Genomic DNA, 25,305 nt, shown 5'->3' with positions numbered 1-25,305 from the left:
TTTCAGAGAATATGAATGATAATACAAAAACTTTTCTATTATTCATGGTTAGTGGTTGGGTGAAGCCATTTATTATCAAACAATTGTGTTTGCCCTTTTTAAATTATAATGAAAACAGAAACTACCCAAAACCCTGATCAAAAGTTTACATACTGTGTATTGTTCTTAAGTTCTTATAGTTCTTAATACTGTGTATTGCCTCCTTTAACATCAGTGACAGCTTGAAGTATTTTGTGGTAGTTGTGGATGAGGCACTTTATTTTCTCAGATGGTTAAGCTGCCCATTCTTCTTGGATGAACTGCATGTTTGAGAACTCCCCAAAGTGGCTCAATGATATTGAGGTCAGGAGACTGAGATGGCCACTCCAGAACCTTCACTTTTTTTCTGCTGTAGCCAATGATAGGTCGACTTGGCCTTGTGTTTTGGATCACTGTCATGTTGGAATGTCCAAGTGCGTCCCATGCGCAGCTTCTAGGCATACTGTAAGCGGGATGCTTTGTGGCATTGGCCTAGTAATGGCTTTCTTCTGGCGACTCGACCATGCAGCCCATTTTTCTTCAAGTGCCTCTTTATTGTGCATCTTGAAACAGCCACACCACTTCTTTTCAGAGAGTCCTGTATGTCAGCTGACGTTATTTGTGGGTTTTTCTTTGCATCCCAAACAATTTTCCTGGCAGTTGTCACTGAAATTTTTGTTGGTCTACCTGACACTGGCTTGGTTTCAACAGAATCCTTCATTTTCCACTTCTTAATTAGAGTTCGAACACTATTGATTGGCATTCTCAATTCCTTGGATACATTTTTATATCCTTTTCCTGTTTTATAATGTTCAACTATCTTCTCCCGCAGATCCTTTGATAATTATTTTGCTTTCCCCATGGCTCGTAATCCAACAACGTCAGTGGCAGCACTGGATGAAACATGCAGGGGTCTGTCAGGAGCCCAGAAACTGACTTTTTATACACACACACTAATTACAAGCAAACAGATCACAGGTGAGGATGGTTACCTTTAGTAGCCATTTAAACCTGTGTGTGTCAACTTGTGTGTATGTTATCATGCCAAAACTTCCAGGGTATGTCAACTTTTGACCAGGGTCATTAGGGTAGTTTCTGTTGTCATTATGATTTAAAAAGGGCAAACACAATTGTTTGATAATAAATGGCTTCACCCAACCATTAACCATGACTAAAAGAAAGGTTTTTGTATTATCATTCATATTCTCTGAAAAATGGCCACAAAATCACAAATTCTGCCAGGGTATGTAAACTTATGAGCTCAACTGTATGTTCATAGTACTATGCAGGTGCTCCTGCCAGTGCCTTGACCAGACAGAGGGTATAGCTGCTGCTGATTAGTTCTGTTACCATTAATATGAAAACCTAATGATTATCCATATGTTCTACTATATTGCAATCACATAAAAAAACAAAAATGATAAAATTACCTGTAGTTTTTTTGGCCATTTGCACCTCTGGTGATCCAGGTGGGGCATTAATGTCACCTGTTCCCTTGAAGTAGACATATTTTTTCACTGTTACAAGGTTAGGAGCAAACTTCCAAACATCTTCTCTATCGTCAATGATGCACACCATGGAATCACCACAAGGAAACAAATTTCTACAATGAATCCCAACAGAGTACAACAACACATTAGTGACTTAAACGTTAACTGGACCTCCTGGGTATTACTGTTTTTGTCTTTTGTCTTGCAATTGACGTTTTGTGTGGTTAAGTGATTTGCATCAGTTCATGGCAAATAATGGTAAACAATACATTGTGATTTAAAGGGTAAGTTGTTTTAATGTAAGCATGTTTAATGTGTATTCAGAATCAGACTCACTTTATTTCGCCAAGTACAGTGGGGCCAAAAAGTATTTAGTCAGCCACTGATTGTGCAAGTTCTCCTACTTAGAAAGATGAGAGAGGTCTGTAATTTTCATCATAGATACACTTCAACTATGAGAGACAAAATGAGAAAAAAAAATTCAGGAAATCACATTGTAGGATTTTTAAAGAATTTTTTGTAAATTATGGTGGAAAATAAGTATTTAGTCAATAACAAAAGTTCAACTCAATACTTTGTAACATAACCTTTGTTGGCAATTACAGAGGTCAAACGTTTCCTGTAAGTCTTCACCAGGTTTGCACACACTGTAGCTGGTATTTTGGCCCATTCCTCCATGCAGATCTCCTCTAGAGCAGTGATGTTTTGGGGCTGTCGCTGGGCAACACGGACTTTCAACTCCTCCCACAAATTTTCTATGGGGTTGAGGTCTGGAGACTGGCTAGGCCAACTCCAGGACCTTGAAATGCTTTTTACGGAGCCACTCCTTCGTTGCCCGCGCGGTGTGTTTGGGATCATTGTCATGCTGGAAGACCCAGCCACGTTCCATCTTCAATGCTCTCACTGATGGAAGGAGGTTTTAGCTTAAAATCTTACGATACATGGCCCCGTTCATTCTTCCCTTAACACGGATCAGTCGTCCTGTCCCCTTTGCAGAAAAACAGCCCCAAAGCATGATGTTTCCACCCCCATGCTTCACAGTAGGTATGGTGTTCTTGGGATGCAACTCAGCATTCTTCTTCCTCCAAACATGACGAGTTGAGTTTTTACCAAAAAGTTCCATTTTGGTTTCATCTGACCACATGATATTCTCCCAATCCTCTTCTGGATCATCCATATGCTCTCTGGCAAACTTCAGATGGGCCTGGACATGTACTGGCTTAAGCAGGGGGACACACCTGGCACTGCAGGATTTGAGTCCCTCTCGGCGTAGTGTGTTACTGATGGTAGCCTATGTTACTTTGGTCCCAGCTCTCTGCAGGTCATTCATCAGGTCCCTCCATGTAGTTCTGGGATTTTTGCTCACCGTTCTCATGATCATTTTGACCCCACGGGATGAGATCTTGCGTGGGGCCCCAGATCGAGGGAGATTATCAATGGTCTTGTATGTCTTCCATTTTCTTACAATTGCTCCCACAGTTGATTTATTCACACCAACCTGCTTGCCTATTGTAGATTCACTCTTCCCAGCCTGGTGCAGGTCTACAATTTTCTTCCTGGTGTCCTTCGACAGCTCTTTGGTCTTGGCCATGGTTGAGTTTGGAGTCTGACTGTTTGAGGCTGTGGACAGGTGTCTTTTATACAGATAACGAGGTCAAACAGGTGCCATTAATACAGGTAACGAGTGGAGGACAGAAGAGCTTCTTAAAGAAGAAGTTACAGGTCTGTGAGAGCCAGAAATCTTGCTCGTTTGTGGGTGACCAAATACTTATTTTCCACCATAATTTACAAATAAATTCTTTAAAAATCCTACAATGTGATTTCCTGGATTTTTTTCTCATTTTGTCTCTCATAGTTGAAGTGTACCTATGATGAAAATTACAGACCTCTCTCATCTTTCTACGTAGGAGAACTTGCAAAATCAGTGGCTGACTAAATACTTTTTGGCCCCACTGTATGTTACACATTCAAGGAATTTGACTTGAGAGCATACATGTATGATGTGTAACATACAGAACAGACCAGATGTAGGGCTCAGCAGCTCGCCAGACTTAAACCCAATGAAGCTGGTTTGAGATGAACTGGGCAAAATGGTGAACCTATCTGTACAACACAATTGTGGGAATGTCTGCAACAATATTTCATTTCTATTGAAGAAAACTTCCTTGAGTGTGTTGAGCAGTTATAGCTACATAAGACAGCTTCCTTAACCAGACATAATTTTTTTATTCAATTTCAACAAAATTATTTAATTATCACTTTTTGTCTCTAAATCTTTATTCCATCTGCACTTTATTGGTCTAGCTCTGTATTTAAGGAAACTTACGAAGCACTACAACCCAGCATGTTTACTTCATTCACAAGATGCCAGGGCTACTTATAGTTCCTAAAATAAAATTTTTTTTAAAACCCAGAAAAAAATGAACGTTCTTAATCCAGTCCAGAATAGAAACATACCTATATTCAGGCTTTTGATTAGTCTTTACAAACCAGTGATGTATTGCTTTAGTAATGAGGTCAAGGCAGTCTGGTGCTCTTATGATGTGTCTCACTAGCTGGGCCTGTTTCTATGATATTCTGGGCCATCTTGCTGCACTTGTTTTGGCCCTTCATGACAGAGACTATGCTATACACAATGGCGCAGAAGTTGGAGGTTCGAGGTCATAGAGACTTGTAATGATAATTGATGCCATTCTGAGCCTCTCATGCATCACTTTTGTTGACTGTGGGGGAGGTGGGCGCTGATGTGCCGAGAAAGCCCTTATGGGTGCGATAGGTCTTAGAATAATTAGGGGTGCCCCACTTGTACATCATCTGATGTAAAACTAACACTGCAATCCACCATAAGAACATTATATCAACAGTCAAATATAGTGGTGACAGTGTTATAATCTAGGGCTACTTTGCTTATGGACTGGTGGTACTCATCCTAAAACTTTACATCGTTGTTGTTAAATGTATTGCACTGTGTTTCCTTACTTGAATTTTACAAGCTCTTGCTTTAATTTTATGGGACATTAACATTACAATAAAGATACCTTTCAACACAGGCTTTTTATTTCCAGAATAATGCCCTGAAGTGCATGTTGTGTTAAGAGAAGATCAGAGAAAATATTGAAACATATTATAATAATATTATAATATAATATTATAATATTGAACTCTTAATTAGATAACCCTTTAGAATAATTAATACATTTGTTATTAGATTAATCCGAAAAATAATTGTTAGATTAATCGATTTAAAAACTCATTGTTAGTTGCAGCTCTAATTAGATCCATGACAAATTTTAAACAGTAGAAGTAGTAGAAGACATGCATACACCGTTAATGTATTGTGATGAGAGGACAACAGTATGCCGGTCAAATCCTGTAAACTGCTTGACTAAAAGCAGGCTTGTTTTCGAATAATTATCTTTTTGATACAAATCAACTTTACATAACAATCCACATATTCAATCTATCCAATAAGTTTTGTGTCTGTAAGATTTACAATTTAGAGTGCACAATACATTTAACTGGAAAAAAGTAAATGCCCATATTCTGTGCATGCAAAAAAATATAACTATCACAACATTACATTAAGAAGACATGCTAACATGTAATATAGGAAACTATATTAATATAGAAAAAAATACTTGGACTGACATAAATTGCTTACCTTAGATTTCCTGTTTTAGAGAATGGGTCAATGCACTCATCTCTTGAAAGAATCCTGTGTGAAAAAAGTTTCTTTTCTGGATCCAAAAAACCTTTAATAAAATAACAAAAAATAAATAAATAAATAATGCCCTTAAATGAAATTAATAAATTATTATATACATTTTAGCTGAAATCATCAGTGAATAAACCTGACAATTAAAAATGCTTACATTTAGAGTTCTGTATGCATGTGTGTGTTGGGGGTGTGTGTATTAAATACATTGACAAAAAAAGGAAGTGGGTTCATGAAATGTTTCTGTCTCAAACAAGTCATTTTAAAGAGCTACAAAGCCACAAGGGATTCCGGGATTAGTAAACGATATCTAAAATGCACATATGGTATCCCAATTTCACATCATTAGCATGCTATATTTCTCTCACAAGTTCACAGTACAGGTGAATTAAATACTTCAGGGTTTTGTGAAATTAATTTATTCCCATCATGTCTGTGCATAAACAAGCTGTCTCACTGGCGGTGCTTTGAAATGGTTAAATACATTTTGTCTGTCTGCCTCAGGAAAAAACTAAACGGGTCATTGAAAATCCCACCAGGACAATAATCCAAAACAATGTACAAATCAACATAAAAATAATTTATTGAAGACAAAATCAAGCTTCTACCATGGACATCTTAGTCCCCTAATCTAAATTCCAAAGAAAACCTGCGTTTTGTTATTTATTTTTCCCTGACAATGTAATTTAATTAATGGTTCGTTTTCCGTATTTTTTTCAGTGTGAGAGTAAGATAATTCATTCAATTTTTAATTATACCACTCACAGTGGATTGTGGAATACTTACGAGAAAAAAAAAAACTTGCTGCAGTGGCAGCATCTTCTTAGAGCATCATGCTTGATTTCAACGAGCTCTTTAGAACAACCCATTCTTTCACAAATGTTTGTAAAGGAAGTCTGCTTGGCTAGGTGCTTGATTTTTACAGCTGTACAATGGAACTGATAACTCATAAATTCAATCATTAAGAGGTGTGTCTCAATACATTCGCCCTTAATAGTTTGTGTATAGATACAACCCCAGATTAGAAAAAGTTAGGATAGTAAGGAGAAAAAAAAATACCAAGCAATTAACGGTCTCAGATGTTATTTTGTCCTATTCTTTCTGCAAACACATCTTGAGGTGTGCAACAGTATGAGGATGTCGTTGTGTTTTTCGTTTTAAAATTCAGTCCAATACCCGTACCTCTTCTTTTGTAGCCACGCCTTTGTAATGTGTGCAGCCTGTGATTTTGTATGGTTTTGTTAAAAATACATAGACGTCCCTGAAAAAGATATATTGCTAGAAGGCAACATATATTGCTGTAAAATCTATAATATACTTTTCCTGCATTAATGCAGCCATCACAGATGTGTGAATTACCATTGCCAATGGCACTGACACAACCCTAAACCATGACAGACAAAGGTAATTTACACTTCTGTGATGGCAGCATTAATGCAGAAATGTACATTAAGATCATTAAGTGCAACATATGCTGCCTTCAAGAAGTCATCTTTTTCAGGGACGTCCATGCATTTTTCAACAAGACAATGCAAAACCACATGATCCAGATGGCATCAGTGCCAGACTCCTCAAGTCTTGTGCAGATCAGCTGTGCGGGGTAGTCGAGCACATGTTCAACCTGAGTCTGAAGCTGGGAAGAGTACCACAGCTGTGGAAAACATCTTGTGTGGTACCTGTGCCGAAAACGCAGCACCCAAAGGACCTCAACAGCTACAGACCGGTGGCACTGACTTCACATTTGATGAAATCACTGGAGAGGCTGGCCCTCTGGTGAGCCCATCCATGGACCCTCTTCAGTTTGCCTACCAGCCTGGCGTTGGGGTGGATGATGCCATCATCTATCTTTTACACAGAACTCTTTCTCACCTGGAGAAACCTGGGAGCACTGTGAGAATCACCTTCTTCGATTTCTCCAGCGCTTTTAACACCATACAGCCGGGGCTCCTGAAGGACAAACTGGATCATGTTGGAGTGGACAGTCACCTGTCCAACTGGATACTGGACTACCTCACCAACCGACCACAGTATGTGAGGGCACGGGACTGTGTGTCTGATATGGTGGTCAGCAGCACAGGGGCCCCTCAGGGAACGGTCCTGGCACCGTTCCTCTTCACCCTGTACACGGCTGACTTCATGTACAGCTCACCGGACTGTCACCTTCAGAAGTTCTCTGATGACTCAGCGATTGTCGGACTCATAAATAATGACGAGGACAGCGAGTACAGAGAACTTATTCAGGACTTTGTGGACTGGTGTCTGCAGAACCACCTCCAGTTAAACTTGGGGAAGACCAAAGAACTGGTGGTGGATTTCCGCAGGTGCAGATCCACCTTGCCACCGGTGAGCATCCAGGGAATGGACATTAAGAAAGTGGACTCTTATAAGTACCTGGGTGTTCACCTCAACAACAAACTGGACTGGACTGGTCAGTTAACACTAACGCACTTTATAAAAAAGGTCAGAGCAGACTCTACCTGCTCAGGAGACTGAGGTCATTTGGAGTGCGGGGAGTACTCCTGAGGACTTTTTTTGATACAGTGGTGGCATCAGCCATCTTTTATGGAGTGGTATGCTGGGGCAGCAGCATCTCTACAGCGGACAGGACGAGACTGAACAAACTCATTAAGAGGGCCGGCTCTGTCCTGGGGAGCCTCTTAGACCCAGTGCAGGTGGTGGGAGACAGAAGGATGTTAGCCAAGCTGGCATCCATGCTGGAGAACGACTCTCACCCCATGCATGAGACTCTGGCAGCACTGGGCAGCTCCTTCAGTGACAGGCTGCTTCACCCCAAATGTGGGAAAGAGCGGTATCGCAGGTCCTTCCTTCCTGCTGCTGTAAGACTGTACAACCAGCACTGCTCCAGACAGATCATACACACACTTTAAATTATTCATTATTCATAACAATGTGCAACAATTTTCCACAAAGTCCTGAACCAGGTGTAACTATTACAATGTGCAATAATTTTTTCCCATGTGCAATTATTTGTTATTTGTAATTATTTGTGAATATTTTTTCAGAGTTTTTTCAGTTTTTCTGACTTTTTTATTATTATTGTTATACATTGTACTTTTTATTGTCTACTTTTTGTACTGTGTGCTTTACTATCCCATCGCTGCTGCAACACTGTGAAGTTCCCCACTGAGGGACTAATAAAGGATTAACTTATCTTATCTTATGATGCACACGTTACAAAGACATGGCTGTGGAAAACGAGGGTACAGGTACTGAACTGGCCTGCCTGCAGTCCTGACCTGTCCCCAATAGAGAATGTGTGGAGAACAGTGATGGCATAGTTACCTTTAAAAAGTAACTTAGTTACTTTATTGATTACTTGATTTTAAAAGTAACTTAGTTACTTTATTGATTACTTGATTTTAAAAGTTAGATTACAAGTTACTTTATTAGTTACAGTCAGCAGCTGCCATAATGCAACTGGAGCTGCGTAGGCGATTGAAGCGGAATAAGAAACAAGAAAGATAGCAGAAAACGGAGTCCTCTGTTCACAAGTGTAAGTAAGATAAATAAAATAAAATTTTTTAAGACAAATAAATAACAAAAAGACAATAAATATCAAAAATTTTGGCGAGTGGGGTTTGTAATGAGTCAGTGACTATGGTGATATTACGTCATCACGTCCCCACGTGTAGTACGTAGCGGTGTTGCGTGCATACTGCATACTTCTATACTGAAAGTATGTACTTCTTTACCGGCCGAGTAGTGCATACTTCCTCCAATCTAGTACATACTCTGTAAGTATGCGATTTCGGACGCAGCTCTTGACTTAATTGTCGTATAGGCCAGACGTCACTCCCTGATTTGCAAAAATAGTAACGCACAGTAACTTGGATAAGTAACTTTAATCTGATTACTGGATTGGAAATAGTAACTCGTTAGATTACTTGTTACTGAAAAATGTGGTCAGATTAGAGTAACGCGTTACTGACATCAGTGGTGGAGAATTATGAAATGAAAAATGCGACAATGACGACCCTGTACTGTTGCCCATCTTAAGACGTGTTTAAAGGAAGAAGGGGACAAAATAAAACCTGAAACACTTAATCACTTGGTATCCTTGATGCCAAAACGTCATTTAAGTGTGGTGAAAAGGAATGACAACATTACAAAGTGGTAAATGCTTTATTGTCCTTTTTTCCAAACCTTTTTTGGAATGTGTTGCAGGCCTAAAATACAGGAATGGATGTTTATTAATAAATGAAATGAAGTTGACCAGACAAAACACGAAAAATCTCAGGTTCATCCTGTCTGCAATGAAATAAAAGGCAAAGTAAATGTAAGAAACTGTGTTTTTTTTTTATTTTATTTTTTTTTAATTGTTTGCATTTTCCATACTGTCCCAACTTTTTCTGATTTGGGTTTGTTTTTTTCCTAAAGCTTTTTGTACAAACATCAAAAAAGGACATTTTATAAAAGCGATACAAAAAAATCTATTATTTAATTCTTAAACCTTTAGTCATATTTCCACTTCCTACTCATTCATCAAACCCTATTTACAGAACACCTGAATAGAATGTCCTTAAACAGAAATATTACTTAATATGTGCCAACACTATGAACTGAATTAGATATGCCCAGGACTATACAAGAAAGCAGACTTTGGGGAACAAGAATAACCATAGATGCTGAAGAAATATATGTGAACATAATATGTGTGAATATATTTTCTGTTTACTGGGACAAATATTTTCTTTTAATTCTATACACAAATAATACCTTCTAAGGTAAAGCAGTTGAATAATTCCAAGTTTTGGGGCAAGCATGCATAAATTATGTGCATCAAGAAGATAAAAAATAGATATCCATTAAAGGGCAGGTTAGTGCCAAAACCTTTACATTATCCACAGGAAAAAGTAAGAACAATTCTAAAAAAGCATAATGGTTTTTAAGGACACTGTGAAAAGTACAATGCAGTATTTAGAAGGGGTGATGGTAAAGCATAAAATACTGCTAGAATGAACTTAAAAAAGGCATTACCAAGGCTAAGAACAACTATAAGCAACATATTGCGTATCACTTGAGGAGTGTGGACTGTCAATACATGGGGCAGAAACTGAGTCACTGCTGACTAGAAAAGCAACCAAGACTACACAATATACAGGGACATCATAAAGCAGGGGTCACCAACACGGTGCCCACAGGCACCTGGTCGCCCTCAGGGACCGCGTGCATCGCCCGCAGGGCATGTTCTAAAATAGCACTAGTGACTAGAGCTCCATCGAAAAATTGTATTTGTGTTAATCTTTTTGAATCAATAACACTTGCATTGATGTAGATTTGAAAATAACAATAGTGAATATAACATTTCAAAAACAAAAACATTTTATGTTTATATCAGCTCTGATCTTGTTTGGGTGCAGAGTTTAATATCGTGCGCATAATGCTGAGACAAGCAAGCGCGCGCAGCTACGATGCGGCGCGAGATGCGGGTTTTACCACGAAAAAATTATAATAAAAATACATACAAGAAAAGTGAAAGAAAACTTTATATTTTCACAATGATTGGGAGGAATGTGGAGAGATATTTCAGTACGTGTCACAAAAACTTCCATGTACATCGCATCTTTTTTTAAAATCGTACATAATTGATAATTTGTGATTTTGATCAAAATGCTGAACAAAAAAAACTGTCAAGAAAGATATTTACAAAAATATCAGAGATTTGATAGCTCTGACTTTCAAATACTGAACAAATTTAGATTAATAGAGATAAATAATGTTACATGTTTAAATGTATCTGTATCGTTGTTAATAATTTTTCTGAGGAATCATTAACATATGATCAGACAGTCTCTTCATATATATGAATATTTATAATAATAATTAGGGCTGGGTATCACCACTAATTTCCTGGATCGATTCGATTCTATTCACAAGGTCCCGATTCGATTCGATTTCCGATTCGATTCGATTTCGATTCAACACAGTAAGGCATATTTGAGTTACATTAACAGGTTTTGTTTAAATATGTAAAGATGTTCAGAGAACGAATGTGATAATTGTACAAAGAACACTCATTATTAAAAATATTTGTGTATTTTGTTTACATAAATAATTAATCCAAAACAGAAAACAGTAACATTCATTTTTTATTATTATTTTATATGTCTGACACGCTACAACATTGTAAATGTAATGTAAACATACACCTGGCTGTTGAACAGCTTATGCCAAGTTTACACTACACGACACTCTGATTAACACCTGGTCGCTGTAATGTTCACACTACACGACTGATCGGCGATGGGGGGTTTTACACTACACCATCTATCACCAGGGGGAATCACAGGCGAGCTTCTCTGGTCTCCAAAACTACGTTTCGTCACGAAAACACACGTGAGAAGTGATGAAAGGTTTAATGATACCACGTCCAAACATGCACATCAACAAGTAGCGAGAGATCAAAGTTTGTGCGCTGCTGATGAAATAAATGAATCTGAGTGGATTTGGCAACACGAGCAGCATGGCTTGTTCTATAGTGAGTTGGAGGTTAATAAATATTTTGTTTTGTAGAGAACGATCAGGTCAGAAATACTGTAAAACTCACGTGTGCTGATGTATTCTGATAGAAACTATATTGCGCTCCACCACCTCCACGCTCCTCCCCCCTGTGTTTCCCCTCGCTGTTTCTCACATTGATTGAGAGCAATCCTCCCGAATCCAGCACCGACCCGTCACCGAGCAAAAATCAGTGCAAAAAGTTGTGTAGTGGTCATAACTTGAGCTTCTGCCATGCTAAACTGATGTGCAGGTCAGATCTCGTTGCATGAAAAAACACTGGCTGGTCACGCGAAATTAAAGGGGGTAACAGATTTCCGTGTGCACCGTAAAAAGGGGCGTATTTAAAAGATCGATCTCGCGTTTATATGAATCGATATCGGATCGTTCAAATAAAGATCGATTCGAATCGAAAAATCGATTTTATAAACACACCCCTAATAATAATAATAATAATAATATCATTAGGTGAACTGTGCAACTTTATGTTATTCAGGAAGATTGTATCAAACAAGTAGCCCTTCGTATTATTCAGTACCCCTGAAGTAGCCCTCGGTCTCTAAAAGGTTGGTGACCTCTGTCAAAGTTTGCTGCCTTTACTGACTACACTACAGAAACCATACCAGGGTATCTGCAGAAATTGGGAAATTAAATTTAAGACTTTTTAATACCACTCTGAGACAAAAATTAAGACCACTGTTGCAGTAACAAAGCAGCAAAAAGCACACATCAACATTATGTTTACAGACTTTATTGTAAGCATGCGAGTGCTGTATTTTCTGTTTAACCAATATTTAATGATTTAAACTTAAATGAACAGTTTTGTATAAACCAAAACCTTTTATACTTATATTTTGTATAAACCAGAACCGTCTGTACACTGAAAACGGGGTCTCAATTTTCTCAAATTTTTCAAATACATACACTATATTGCCAAAAGTATTCACTCACCCATCCAAACCATTGAATTCAGGTTCCAATCACTTCCATGGCCACAGATGTATAAAACCAAGCACCTCGGCATGCAGACTGCTTCTACAAACATTAGTGAAAGAATGGGTCGCTCTCAGGAGCTCAGTGAATTCCAGCGTGGTATCGTGATAGGATGCCACCTGTGCAACAAGTCCAGTCATGAAATTTCCTCACTACTAAATATTCCACAGTCAACTGTCAGTGGTATAACAAAGTGGGATTGGGAAAGACAGCAACTCGGGCCCCGAAGTAGTAGACCACATAAAGTTACATAGCGGGGTTGCCAAGTGCTGAGGCGACTGCATAAAAGTCTCGAACGCTCTGCTGTATAACTTGTAGCCAAACTGGGCTTACATTTCAAGCTTAAAAAAACCCAATTAGAAACACAAAAATAATTAAATTGCAGCATTTAGGGCAAGTTTGCATTCAAAAAACACGTTCTCTGACTTCACTCGATTTCTCAGCTTGGGAATAATCTGTCCTGTTACATGTTAGCATAATTAAACAAGTTTATTTCTTAATTATTTGTCATTATACTAAGAGCACTGCTTATTTTCTGCATGTTCTATCTGTAGCTCCGTTACGTCTCTCTCTCTCTCTCTGTGTGCGCGCGCGCGTGTCTCTCGCTCGCTCTTTATTATGACTGATGACTTTATGACTCATTCATTCTACTGATGTGAAGCTGAATGGGTGGATTACAGTCGATAAGAACTGCGCAAAAAAAAAAAAACACATAATGGCTCCCAGAGGCGCGACTCGGTTTTCTTTGTTCATTTTAAAGAGCCGTTCAATAGAATGGGATCGTTTGCGAACGACCCATCACTAACACCCACTGTCTCTTCGGGGGACGGGTCACACATGAATACAGACTGGCAGATCGCAGTCACACACTAGCTGTCGGTCGTGAACGAGCTCTTTGAGCCAACAATTTTTTTATTTTTTTTAAAATATTTTTACCCCTTTTTAGCGCATCCAATTGTTCAATTAGCATCGTGCTTCCTCTCTGTCTATGCCGAACCCTGCCCTGACGGAGGTGATTGAAGCTAACCCGTATCCCCTCCGAAACACGAGCAGCAGCCAGATGCATCTTTGCCACCCACACATCGACGAGTTTGGCGCCACCCAGCGTTGCATGCGGAGAGACACACCCTAAGGGCACCCTCTCCCATCTCTGTGTAAGCGCCTCCAATCAGCCGGCAGAGAACGCAATCGCATTCTGACAGAGAGACCCACATCCGGTTCTTTGTCCCACCCCCCACATGAGCAACCGGCCAATCGTTGCTCATATAGCTCACTCAGCTTCAAACCGGTAAAGCAAGGCTGGATTCGATACCACGCTCTCAGAATCCAGCCCTGGTTGCAGCGCGTTTCTTTTTACCGCTGCGCCACCTGAGCGGCGAGCCAACTATTTTTTACGTGAACAATGGGAGCCGACTCCCGAGAGCCATTACTTTCTTTATTTCCTTTTGTAACTTAAAACAAGGCAGAATGTTAGGGTGGTGATCTCCGCGGCACGGACAGGCACTCCACAGGCAGAAGTGGTAAAATTAAAGAGTCGTTTTGGAGCAGAAAGTGCCGGCTCTTCTTGGTGAGCTAAGCCCATGGCTCACCAAAAATAGCCGGAATTCGCATTACTCTTACACACAGGCGCAAACAAGGCGCAGGCAGAGTAGTTTTCATTTTAGGCTCTGCGACTTTTTTATTTCTCTAATAAGCGAACTATTCGGTTTCAAGCATTTTCAAGCACTTTACCCAAAATTCCAGCACTTTTCAAACCTGGAAAATACGACATTAAAATGTAAGCATTTTCAAGGATTTCAAGCACCCGTACGAACCCTGTTATTAAATTTACGCCTCCGTGAAGCTGGCCCCCCATGTGGTCAGAAATGGAATATAAATATTATTATTTGTTTGTGCTGGTTTGTGCCGTAGGAATCATCGTTTGTGCTGGCACCGTTTTAGAGAAATTAAGCATTATATTTTATTACCTGTGACGTCACCAGCCCTCCATCAGAGCCCAAATTGCACCAAAACCACCTCATTCGTTTGTGCTATGTTTGTGCTGGTTTGTGCTGCTAAAAGAAACATTTGTGCTGTTTTAATTCTCAAGTTATAAAGCTATAAATATTACACCCGTGACGTCACCAGCCCCCCATTAACGTCCAAATTGCACCAAAAGCATCTCATTCGTTTGTGCTACGTTTGTCCTGGTTTGTGCTGCTAAAAGAAACATTTTTGCTGCTTTAATTCTCAAGTTATAAAGCTATAAATATTACATCCGTGACGTCACCAGCCCCCATTAACGTCCAAATCGCACCAAAACCCTTTAATTCGTTTGTGCTACGTTTGTGCTAGTTTGTGCTGCTAAAAGAAACATTTGTGCTGTTTTAATTCTCAAGTTATAAAGCTATAAATATTGGTCCAGTGACGTCACCAGCCCCCCATTAACGTCCAAATTGCACCAAAACCCTTTAATTCGTTTGTGCTACGTTTGTGCTGGTTTGTGCTGCTAAAAGAAACATTTGTGCTGTTTTAATTCTCAAGTTATAAAGCTATAAATATTACATCCGTGACGTCACCAGCCCCCCATTAACATCCAAATTGCACCAAAACCCTTTAATTTATTTGTGCTGTTTGTGCTGGTTTATGCTGCTAAAAGAAACATTTGTGCTGTTTTAATCCTCAAGTTATAGGCTAAATAATATATTTTTTTTTTTTTTTAGAAAGTGATGACACGGCCCCTAAAAATGTTCAAATTGCATAAAAACCCTCTCATTCCTTTGTGCTGCTCAAATAAATATTTGTGCTGTTTTTATTACAATACAGGCTAAAAGAATTTTTTATCGATTTACATCACCTTTTTATTATTTTGTGCATTTCGGTGGATATTACGAAAATATCCGAAGTCATACAGGCTATTTGATTTGCTGAGCTATGAAATAACTGCCCAGCAACCAAAATGCACTTTGATTGGTTAATTTTGGACCAATAGTTATAAAGAAAACTGAAAAAAAAAAATTAACTAATTAGAATAAAGCGTCAGCCGAACACCTACTTTCTAAAAAGCGACAGTATTTCGTAAAACACATCGTTTTCCACACGTGGTGATGTTTTTGCAACATTTGTCTCTGGTAAGTAAAATGACAGTTTAAAAGTATTTTTTATGTTGTATAATAATTACATCGTGCCCTGTTGTATTTAATACATTTTATTCCGTTTAGTTAATAAGAGAAGTGAACATGTCGTGTATGCTCAGGTCACCGCAGTTTAGCTTTGTTTGCTCACAGAGTGAAATTTATTCTCACCATATTACCTTTAAAAACCTTTAACCTTTTAAATGTTAAAACGTTATGCATAACATTATCCATACATGTTACACAGCTAAATTGATTTGTGAATTCCAAACCATCTCATTCGTTTGTGCTGCTCAAAGAAATATTTGTGCTGGTTTAATTCTCAAGTTATAAAGCCATAAATATTGGTCCAGTGACGTCACCAGTCCTCCATTAACGTCCAAATAGCACCAAAACCCTTTAATTCGTTTGTGCTACGTTTGTGCTGCTAAAAGAAACATTTGTGCTGTTTTAATTTTTAAGTTATAAAGCCATAAATATTGGTCCAGTGACATCACCAGCCCCCATTAATGTCCAAATTGCACCAAAACCATCGCATTTGTTTGTGCTACGTTTGTGCTGGTTTGTGCTGCTAAAAGAAACATTTGTGCTGTTTTAATTCTCAAGTTATAAAGCCATAAATATTGGTGCAGTGGCGTCAGTAGGTGTGTGTCAACTTTTGACAGGTAGTGTATTCAGTAGATGTCACTCACCAATGATGAATGCAATACTAATTGAAATGCAAGACACATAATATCAAGAAGTGGGTTATGTTTAGTATGAATGTAAAAAGTTACAATTAATTAATTACAAAATTGTTAAAGAAAAAAAGACAAAACGTAAACGTGATACAAAACGTATAAAATAGAAACATTGTAGGTTAAACAATCTAGTTTACAATTGATGACTGATCATTTTTCATGGCATCCAGCCATAAAAGTAAAGACTATCAGTCCTTTGTATAAAATACAACATGGTTGAGTTTTTGTGTTTTCAGGGGCTGTCATGATGCGATTACAAAAGTCATCATATCGCTCCCAGACAAAGTATGACCTCCTGCAATAGGCCACATAGTGTCCAAGAGTGTCTCTTGGCCCTGGGAGAAATGCCACAATGCCTCTGAGTGTGAACGAGTCTTTGCTCAGACTAATGTTGATGGGGAATTCACTCAGTGGAAAACTGCATTCTGCTGCTGTTTCAATGTACAGTGCTGGACCACTTGCATAACTGTGCGTGACCTAACCAGTGCACATAAATTTCAGTGCTGATGGGTGTTCTGTTTTTAAACTGTCTGGACACTTTTCAGGAGACTTCAGTGGCTGAAGACATTTTGAGGGCTGCAGCCTCAGACCTGCTTCAAGTGCAGCCTGAAGCCCTCTCATTCCTTCTGTATTTAAAATATCGACATTGACTGGAATCAGAGGAATTTCCCTTGAGCGTACCAAACTACGGCTGCAGTATGGAGAGGAGCACTGACTTTTGCTTGTGACACTTGGCGTATGCTTCATTGTTGAGGTGATAATGTTGAGGTGATAATGTGCTCCACACCTGACTTAAGTTGAACAGAGTCAAATATGTCTAACAACAATTTTGCCCTCTGTTTGTACACACCCTGTTGTACTCCTCTTATGGCTGTGGCCTTAACCAAATTAAACATTTCAGCATTGTTTTGCTGTTCAGTTACATAGGAGCTAAAATTTTCACTGTCACAGAAGGCACAGCAGAGACACTGGCAAAAGGAGTCAAAGGCACAAGTATTGATCACGCTCACAAGTGTTTTGCCTACTTTAATGGGCTGTTTTGCAGAGTAATTGCCATTTTTTAAAACACCAATTTGGGTTCTTTGTTTTTTAAGAGATGAATCAACATTGTAGCCACTCTGGACAGTGTACAAGGTATGATGATTTTCTCTTTTTCAATGGTAGACCAAGGCCTCTCCAATTTTCAATCGGAGACTCCTGTTCCATTAAGTCCTCTGTAGACTGCTGTATTTGTTTGTTCTCCTGAATCAACTGATCTTTTATGTTTGCAGGATGTCCACATTCATTTGACTTTGAGATTGTTTTCTCATTATTTGCAGATGTGGCTGCTGAAGAAAGTCTCATGGTCCCTTCAATGAACCCAAGGTGTTGAGTGATGAAGTGGTCTACTCGAATTGGCAAACTTTCATGTTTGAAGAGGCCATACTTCAAATTTTTTAATTCAGCTTCAGCATGGGCAGAGCTTGCTGTGATGCTGTCACTTTTGAAAAGTGGAACCATTACACCTGTCCAGAGAGGTAGATAAGAACCTAGTCTTATTAGATGGGGAATAAATTCTGGAAGAAAATGTAAATTATCCCGATCCCCGTCGTGAACAGCCAGAATCTTGCTTTCCTCTCAGATGTCAATCACCCACTTCTTAACATCAGTGGTACATTGTCACAGGCTCCTGAGTCTTCACGGTGTCCAGACTGTCATCAGTGCATGTGAGTGGATCCCATCCATAAGCAATTATTTTTTTCAGATTTGTTTTGCATATCTCTGAGATGACAGGCATGCCCTTTTTGTCATTACCCTCAGACTCACTCAATGCAGCAATTGCAATAAAGTGTATGAGCTGCCTTGCATTCTGGATTGTCACAGACTGATGAAGCTGTGCCATGGCTCTTAGATAAAAATCTTTAACCCGCCTTGCTTTGTTTTGGAGACATTCACATTGACTGATCATCTTTATGCAGTGTGCAACATCTACTCTGATGAAGCAAGGAGGCAGTTTTGTTGACTTCCAGCTGTTTAGTACACCAAAACACTCATTTATATAGGTCTTCAAATCAAAGTAAGGAGTAAAGGCCTTAACAAGACCACCCAGCAATGCAAGAGAGAAATCAGAAACAACTTCTTTTGGTACAGATGCTCCTGCTCTAAGCCATTCAGAGAGCCAGTTTGATATGGCATTAATGTCATGCCGCTTGACAGCATTTGCACCACTGGGATATGAACAGAAGTATCTCCATGTGAGGACAGAACTCCTTGATACAAAAAGATATGTCCTGATGTTTCTGTTGGTCTAGTGAGCCTTTTGACTACTGTACCTGTAGCATCAAAACTTACACTTGAACCTTGAGTCTTTACTAATGTTTTGTAGACTAGTAGTTGAGAGGGGGTCCAATAATGGCAAAAAAATTTGTCAAGAGCGATGCCATGAATACTGCCCCTATGCCTATACTGCACACTGTATTTTATCAGATGAAGGGAAAGGATAGGGTCTTTGTGTCCTACCTCCTTATCCCCTCTCTCTTGTTTTGCTTTTCTTAATGTACTCAGGCTTGGTAGGTGGCTAGGTTCTGGGTCACCGAGTGCCATTATTTTGTAAGCCTCTGCGGCTCGCCACACATGTGGCAGTTTTTTACCTTCCCAGAGTTCTTCAGAGACCTGCAGTCTTTTCTCTCCAGATAGCATGCGTTTTGCCTTTCCAGTATGAAGACTTTCATCAATGTTATCAATTCTGCATTTTAGCACTGCTGGTGTGCTCACCTCTGGTAGACTCTCACTGGAAATGCACAATTTTGCATTGCACTCAGTACAGTGGCCAGTGATGTCAATGCACTTAGATGCACTTGTGTGGGTACACTTTTGCTCTCTTGAAACTAAGTGTGCAGGCTAATTTGGTCATGTTCCAGATCTTTTCATTTAGGACATTAGACCATGTGCCACGTTTCAAGATGGTGTAAGTTCTTTCATTTGACTGTGCAGCTCTGTTCTTGTAGACTGCTACTTCTTGCCAGATGTCGGTCCACTCTTGAAAGGGGATGGTAAGTTCAAAGTTGATGTTATTTGTCTTTTGTGTGAATTGTTTATCAGAATCAGAGCTGTCACTGTCCTCATCTACCTGTAAACCTAGGCTTTGCCAAATGTTGTGTTGATCCATCTTGACAAACGTGTACAAGCTTTTAGGAGTCATTTTTCCTCCAAGCTGTTCACTAAGTTCTGTCCACACCTTTTCAGAGGGGCAGGCAATACACTGTGCTCTGACAATTGTATCCCTAGCAGCTTGGATGAGTTTTATGACATCATTCTTGTTACAAACTGGCAGCTTCGGCATCTATGTATAAGAACATCAGTTATTTTTGATGCAATCATTTTCAGTTTTTTTTTTTTGTTCCACTTGCCTGTTAATGTGTATGTACAGCATATGTTTGTTTTATATTTTTCACAGAACTGTCCAGTCTTGTTTTAAATGTCATTAATATGATTTAAATTCTCGCAGGACTATCACAGGGTTTTATTAGCAGCAATAAATTACCTTGAAATGAGAATTATGTGTTTGTGTTATAAATATATTCCTGTTTTGTCAACAGTCGCCTGAGGAGAGGACAAAAGAAAAGTATGCTCAGACCCTAGTCAAACGTGACAATCAACTTTTTGTTGCTGGGACAATGTTCTTTCTCAAATGTGATTTTCTTTTAATAAAGCTTGCATAAAAATAATGTTTTATCATGCCTTGGATTGTTGAAGCCCAATTTACTGGCCAGTGAGCATAATTAAAAGGTAGGTATTTAGAATAATTTGGTAATGTGGTGTATAGTGGAGCAGAATGACATTCTGCCAGGGATTTGGTGCAGCATGCTATCTAGTGAAAGGAAAAGTACAAAATTAATGAGTGCAGTGTAATTAGACAAGACAGTGCATCTTAATACAATAAATATGCAGGGCAGCATGGTGGAAAGTATAAATGTGTAAAGTATGAAGATATGTGAAGACCTAACAGAACTAACAGCAAGTTGCACAGGGGGACAGATGGATAAACAAGTATAACCTAAATGACTAATATGATGTTATATGGTGAGGGTTATATATTTTTGTGTTTTGTAAGTGGATGCTGCAGTACATTTTTGCTAACAATGTTAATGATCTGAGGATGTTACTTCTTTCCAGTGTCATTACAGTGATACACATATGGGAATCCATTGCCCCAAGCAATGACCATGAAAACTTGATAAATTTCCCAGTCTAGCAAACCATTTGCTGATCCCCATTAAACTGCATGACAAATCAAACATGCATTGCATTTTTCATAAAATACTTGTATTCATACAACAAACAATCCAACTCTGCCTCAGTATTTTATCACTGATGTTGAGTCTACTAGAGACTTTTCATTAAGTGACAATAAAGTCTAAAATATTGAAAATAGGTTATGTGTCTGTTATTTTAGTCATGTTTTTACCTGGAAAAGAAATTTTAGGGGTTGGGAAGAACTGCTGTCTGAAAATGACTGCTTACAGTCAACAGGTCCCCACCCCTTTTCTGCATCTCGAACTGGGGTCCACATGGAAACAGGGCTTAAAATAAAGATTCCCATCATAAAGAAGTCACATAGGGAGAATTGGTTTATCACAGGAATTTTGACATTAAAATTATTGATGCTAAGTGTCATCACTTTACATATTATTTAGCCTATAACTTGAGAATTAAAACAGCACAAATGTTTCTTTTAGCAGCATAAACCAGCACAAACGTAGCACAAACGAATTAAAGGGTTTTGGTGCAATTTGGACGTTAATGGGGGGCTGGTGACGTCACTGGACCAATATTTATAGCTTTATAACTTGAGAATTAAAACAGCACAAATGTTTCTTTTAGCAGCACAAACATAGCACAAACGAATGAGGTGGTTTTGGTGCAATTTGGACGTTAATGGGGGGCTGGTTACGTCACGGGTGGAATATTTATAGCTTTATAACTTGAGAATTGAAACAGCACAAATGTTTCTTTTAGCAGCACAAACCAGCACAAACGTAGCACAAACGAATGAGGTGGTTTTGGTGCAATTTGGGCTCTGATGGGGGGCTGAGTGACGTCTATATAAAATATAATGCTTAATTTCTGTAAAACGGTGCCAGCACAAACGATGATTCCTACGGCACAAACCAGCACAAACGCAGCACAAACAAATAATAATATTTATATTCCATTTTTGACCACATGGGGGGCCAGCTTCACGGACATTAAATTTACACTTCCCCATGCCAGCAGTGGCGTTTAGCAAGTAATGAGCGTAAGGTTACCTCAAATTAGCTCCCCTCGGAACCATTAAGACTGCCGTTGGTTCCGCTTAGTTCAGTCCGCCATTTAAACAGTTAAACAATTTGCATACGAAATCTGGAAATTACAAGATACAATCCACGAAAATAAAACCAAAATTATATTTACACTCTGTGGCATTTTTAAGACCAGTGGCAGATGAATTTAAGACTTTTTAAAACAAATTAAGGCCTTTTTGCTCATGCTCATAAAATTGTAGGAATACAGGTACCTTTCCTTGAGAAAATCTACAAAACAAGGTGTCTAAAGAGGACTAAGTACATCTGACCCAAGTTTTGTCACCCATGTTATAAACTAATTAATGTCCTAACATCAGGAAGGTGTTATAGGATCATCTATGCAATAACATTAAGACTGTAAATAGTTTAACACAAAAACTATCAAACTTCTTAACCAGACAGCTAATAGTCTTCAATGGCCCATAGCACACATAACGCAGCTTCAGCTTGTAGCTAGTGAAATGTAAGAGTATGGAAGAAGTACAATAATAGTTCACTCTTTTCACGTTACATACATTTGTAATTTGAAAATCAACAAATGGTTTAAGTTGGATTGAACGTTAATTTGCAGTTGTTATGTTAATTTGCATCATAGCATTCGATTTAAAAATTAAACATACTTTAGGGTAACATTTTTATGAACATCTCATTCCACCAAATACTTTTTTAACAAACAGAAATGATGTGTAGGTCTAATGTGGTAAAAGAAAACTATTATGCTTACCTGCAATAGTATGTGCATAAAGGCGACTTCCAAGTGTGAAGACATGCAGTTCATACATCTTGGAAATCTTCTCCAAAAACTCTTTGCAATACGGTCTAAGACGTGTGTGCAGCATGGGCTCACCCCTTCCCAATCGAAAATGGAAGATTCCCTGTAATAATCACATAAAAAGTTAGAACAGCATGGGTCTCTCATGAAGTCTTCTTACAAATAATGTGTAAGGTGTACAAGTTTTCGTGCAAAAATTTGTATTAACATAACAAGGGCAAAATAAGACTGAGAAGTCTATAAACAATTCAAGTTACCCCATTTTAAAAATGTCAGAATAAGTAGATAAAATGGTAACAGGTGAAGGTATCATCATTGTGTATATATACTGGTGCTGGTCATAAAATTAGAATATCATGAAAAAGTTGATTTATTTCAGTAATTTATTTCAGTAATCACAGGGACTTCACTTCCACCCATTGAGGACGTCCAGAGGAAACGCTGTCTGCGTCGAGCTCGCAGCATTCTTAAGGACTCCTCCCACCCTGCACACAGACTATTTGCCCTTCTGCCCTCTGGCAGGCGCTTTAGGAGCCTCCGGACAAGGACTACTAGACTGAGGAACACCTTTTTCCCCAGAGCTGTCTCCATATTGAACTCTGTCCCCCGTTAACCCCCCCCCCACACACACACACACACTACAAACATGATCATTTTTATCCTCTTTCCGCTTGTATTTCACTGGTACATACCTCATTTGTACATAAATCTCATAAATACTGTATATATCTGTTTATTGTTTTTACGTACTCATTCCTTGATCGTGTCCATAGCACCTTAATCACTTTAACCTGCATAGCACCTTAAAATTAATCTGCACCTTAATATGTACATTGTTTTCAGCTACATATCTTGTTTATAGTATAGTTTATAGATCCTGTTTATACCACTGCTATTTACCCACTGTAAATAATGTATATCATAAATACTGTTTATTCTGCACTTTCTGCTAATTGCACTTCTGGTTAGATGCTAAACTGCATTTCGTTGCATTGTACTTGTACATGTGTAATGACAATAAAGTTGAATCTAATCTAATCTAATTCCATTCAAAAAGTGAAACTTGTATATTACATTCATTCATTACACACAGACTGATATATTTCAAATGTTTATTTCTTTTAATGTTGATGATTATAACTGACAACTAATGAAAACCCCAAATTCAGTATCTCAGAAAATTTGAATATTGTGACAAGGTACAATATTGAAGACACCTGGTGCCACACTCTTATCAGCTAATTAACTCAAAACACCTGCAAAGGCCTTTAAATGGTCTCTCAGTCTAGTTCTGTAGGCTACACAATCATGGGGAAGACTGCTTACTTGACAGTTGTCCAAAAGACGACCATTGACACCTTGCACAAGGAGGGCAAGACACAAAAGGTCATTGCTAAAGAGGCTGGCTGTTCACAGAGCTCTGTGTCTAAGCACATTAATAGAGAGGCGAAGGGAGGGAAAAGATGTGGTAGAAAAAAGTGTACAAGCAATAGGGATAACCGCACCCTGGAGAGGATTGTGAAACAAAACCCATTCAAAAATGTGGGGGAGATTCACAAAGAGTGGACTGCAGCTGGAGTCAGTGCTTCAAGAACCACCACGCACAGACGTATGCAAGACATGGGTTTCAGCTGTCGCATTCCTTGTGTCAAGCCACTCTTGAACAAGAGACAGCGTCAGAATCGTCTCGCCTGGGCTAAAGACAAAAAGGACTGCTGAGTGGTCCAAAGTCTGATGAAAGTAAATTTTGCATTACCTTTGGAAATCAAGGTCCCAGAGTCTGGAGGAAGAGAGGCGAGGCACAGAATCCACGTTGCTTGAGGTCCAGTGTAAAGTTTCCACAGTCAGTGATGGTTTGGAGTGCCATGTATCTGCTGGTGTTGGTCCACTGTGTTTTCTGAGGTCCAAGGTCAACGCAGCCGTCTACCAGGAAGTTTTAGAGCACTTCATGCTTCCTGCTGCTGACCAACTTTATGGAGATGCAGATTTCATTTTCCAACAGGACTTGGCACCTGCACACAGTGCCAAAGCTACCAGTACCTGGTTTAAGGACCATGGTATCCCTGTTCTTAATTGGCCAGCAAACTCGCCTGACCTTAACCACATAGAAAATCTATGGGGTATTGTGAAGAGGAAGATGCGATACGCCAGACCCAACAATTCAGAAGAGCTGAAGGCCACTATCAGAGCAACCTGGGCTCTCATAACACCTGAGCAGTGCCACAGACTGATCGACTCCATGCCATGCCATTTTCTACATTGTAGATTAATACTGAAGACATCCAAACTATGAAGGAACACATATGGAATTATTTAGTAAACAAAAAAGTGTTAAACCAGAATATGTTTTATATTTTATATTCTTCAAAGTAGCCACCTTTTGCTTTGATGACAGCTTTGCACACTCTTGGCATTCTCTCAATCAGCTTCATGAGGTAGCCAGCTGGAATGGTTTTCCAACAGTCTTGAAGGAGTTCCCAGAGGTGCTAAGCACTTGTTGGCTGCTTTGCCTTCACTCTGCGGTCCAACTCATCCCAAACCATCTCAGTTGGGTTCAGGTCAGGTGATTGTGGAGGCCAGGTAATCTGACGCAGCACTTCATCACTTTCTTTCTTGGTCAA

The 25,305-nt window shown here is 39.0% G+C and overlaps 1 protein-coding gene across 2 annotated transcripts in view; it reads right to left on the bottom strand.

Annotated features, from left to right (window-relative positions):
- Window positions 1-25,305, bottom strand: part of ctdp1 (CTD (carboxy-terminal domain, RNA polymerase II, polypeptide A) phosphatase, subunit 1) — an 87,368-nt gene that overhangs the window by 25,066 nt on the left and 36,997 nt on the right. The window contains exons 5-7 of one of the 2 annotated variants that reach the window (XM_063011554.1): window positions 22,637-22,787; window positions 5,170-5,260; window positions 1,449-1,621 (exon numbers count right to left, since the gene is read on the bottom strand). In XM_063011554.1, coding sequence (XP_062867624.1) covers window positions 1,449-1,621; window positions 5,170-5,260; window positions 22,637-22,787 — 415 coding nt within the window. The remainder of the gene's footprint in view (window positions 1-1,448; window positions 1,622-5,169; window positions 5,261-22,636; window positions 22,788-25,305) is intronic. The other variant, XM_063011564.1, reaches the window with a different exon arrangement.

Source organism: Trichomycterus rosablanca, chromosome 2 (assembly GCF_030014385.1).
Source record: "Trichomycterus rosablanca isolate fTriRos1 chromosome 2, fTriRos1.hap1, whole genome shotgun sequence".
NCBI classification, from domain to species: domain Eukaryota; kingdom Metazoa; phylum Chordata; class Actinopteri; order Siluriformes; family Trichomycteridae; genus Trichomycterus; species Trichomycterus rosablanca.
The sequence above is the reverse complement of the archived record's forward strand: the minus strand, read 5'-3'. Positions and strand labels throughout refer to the sequence as shown.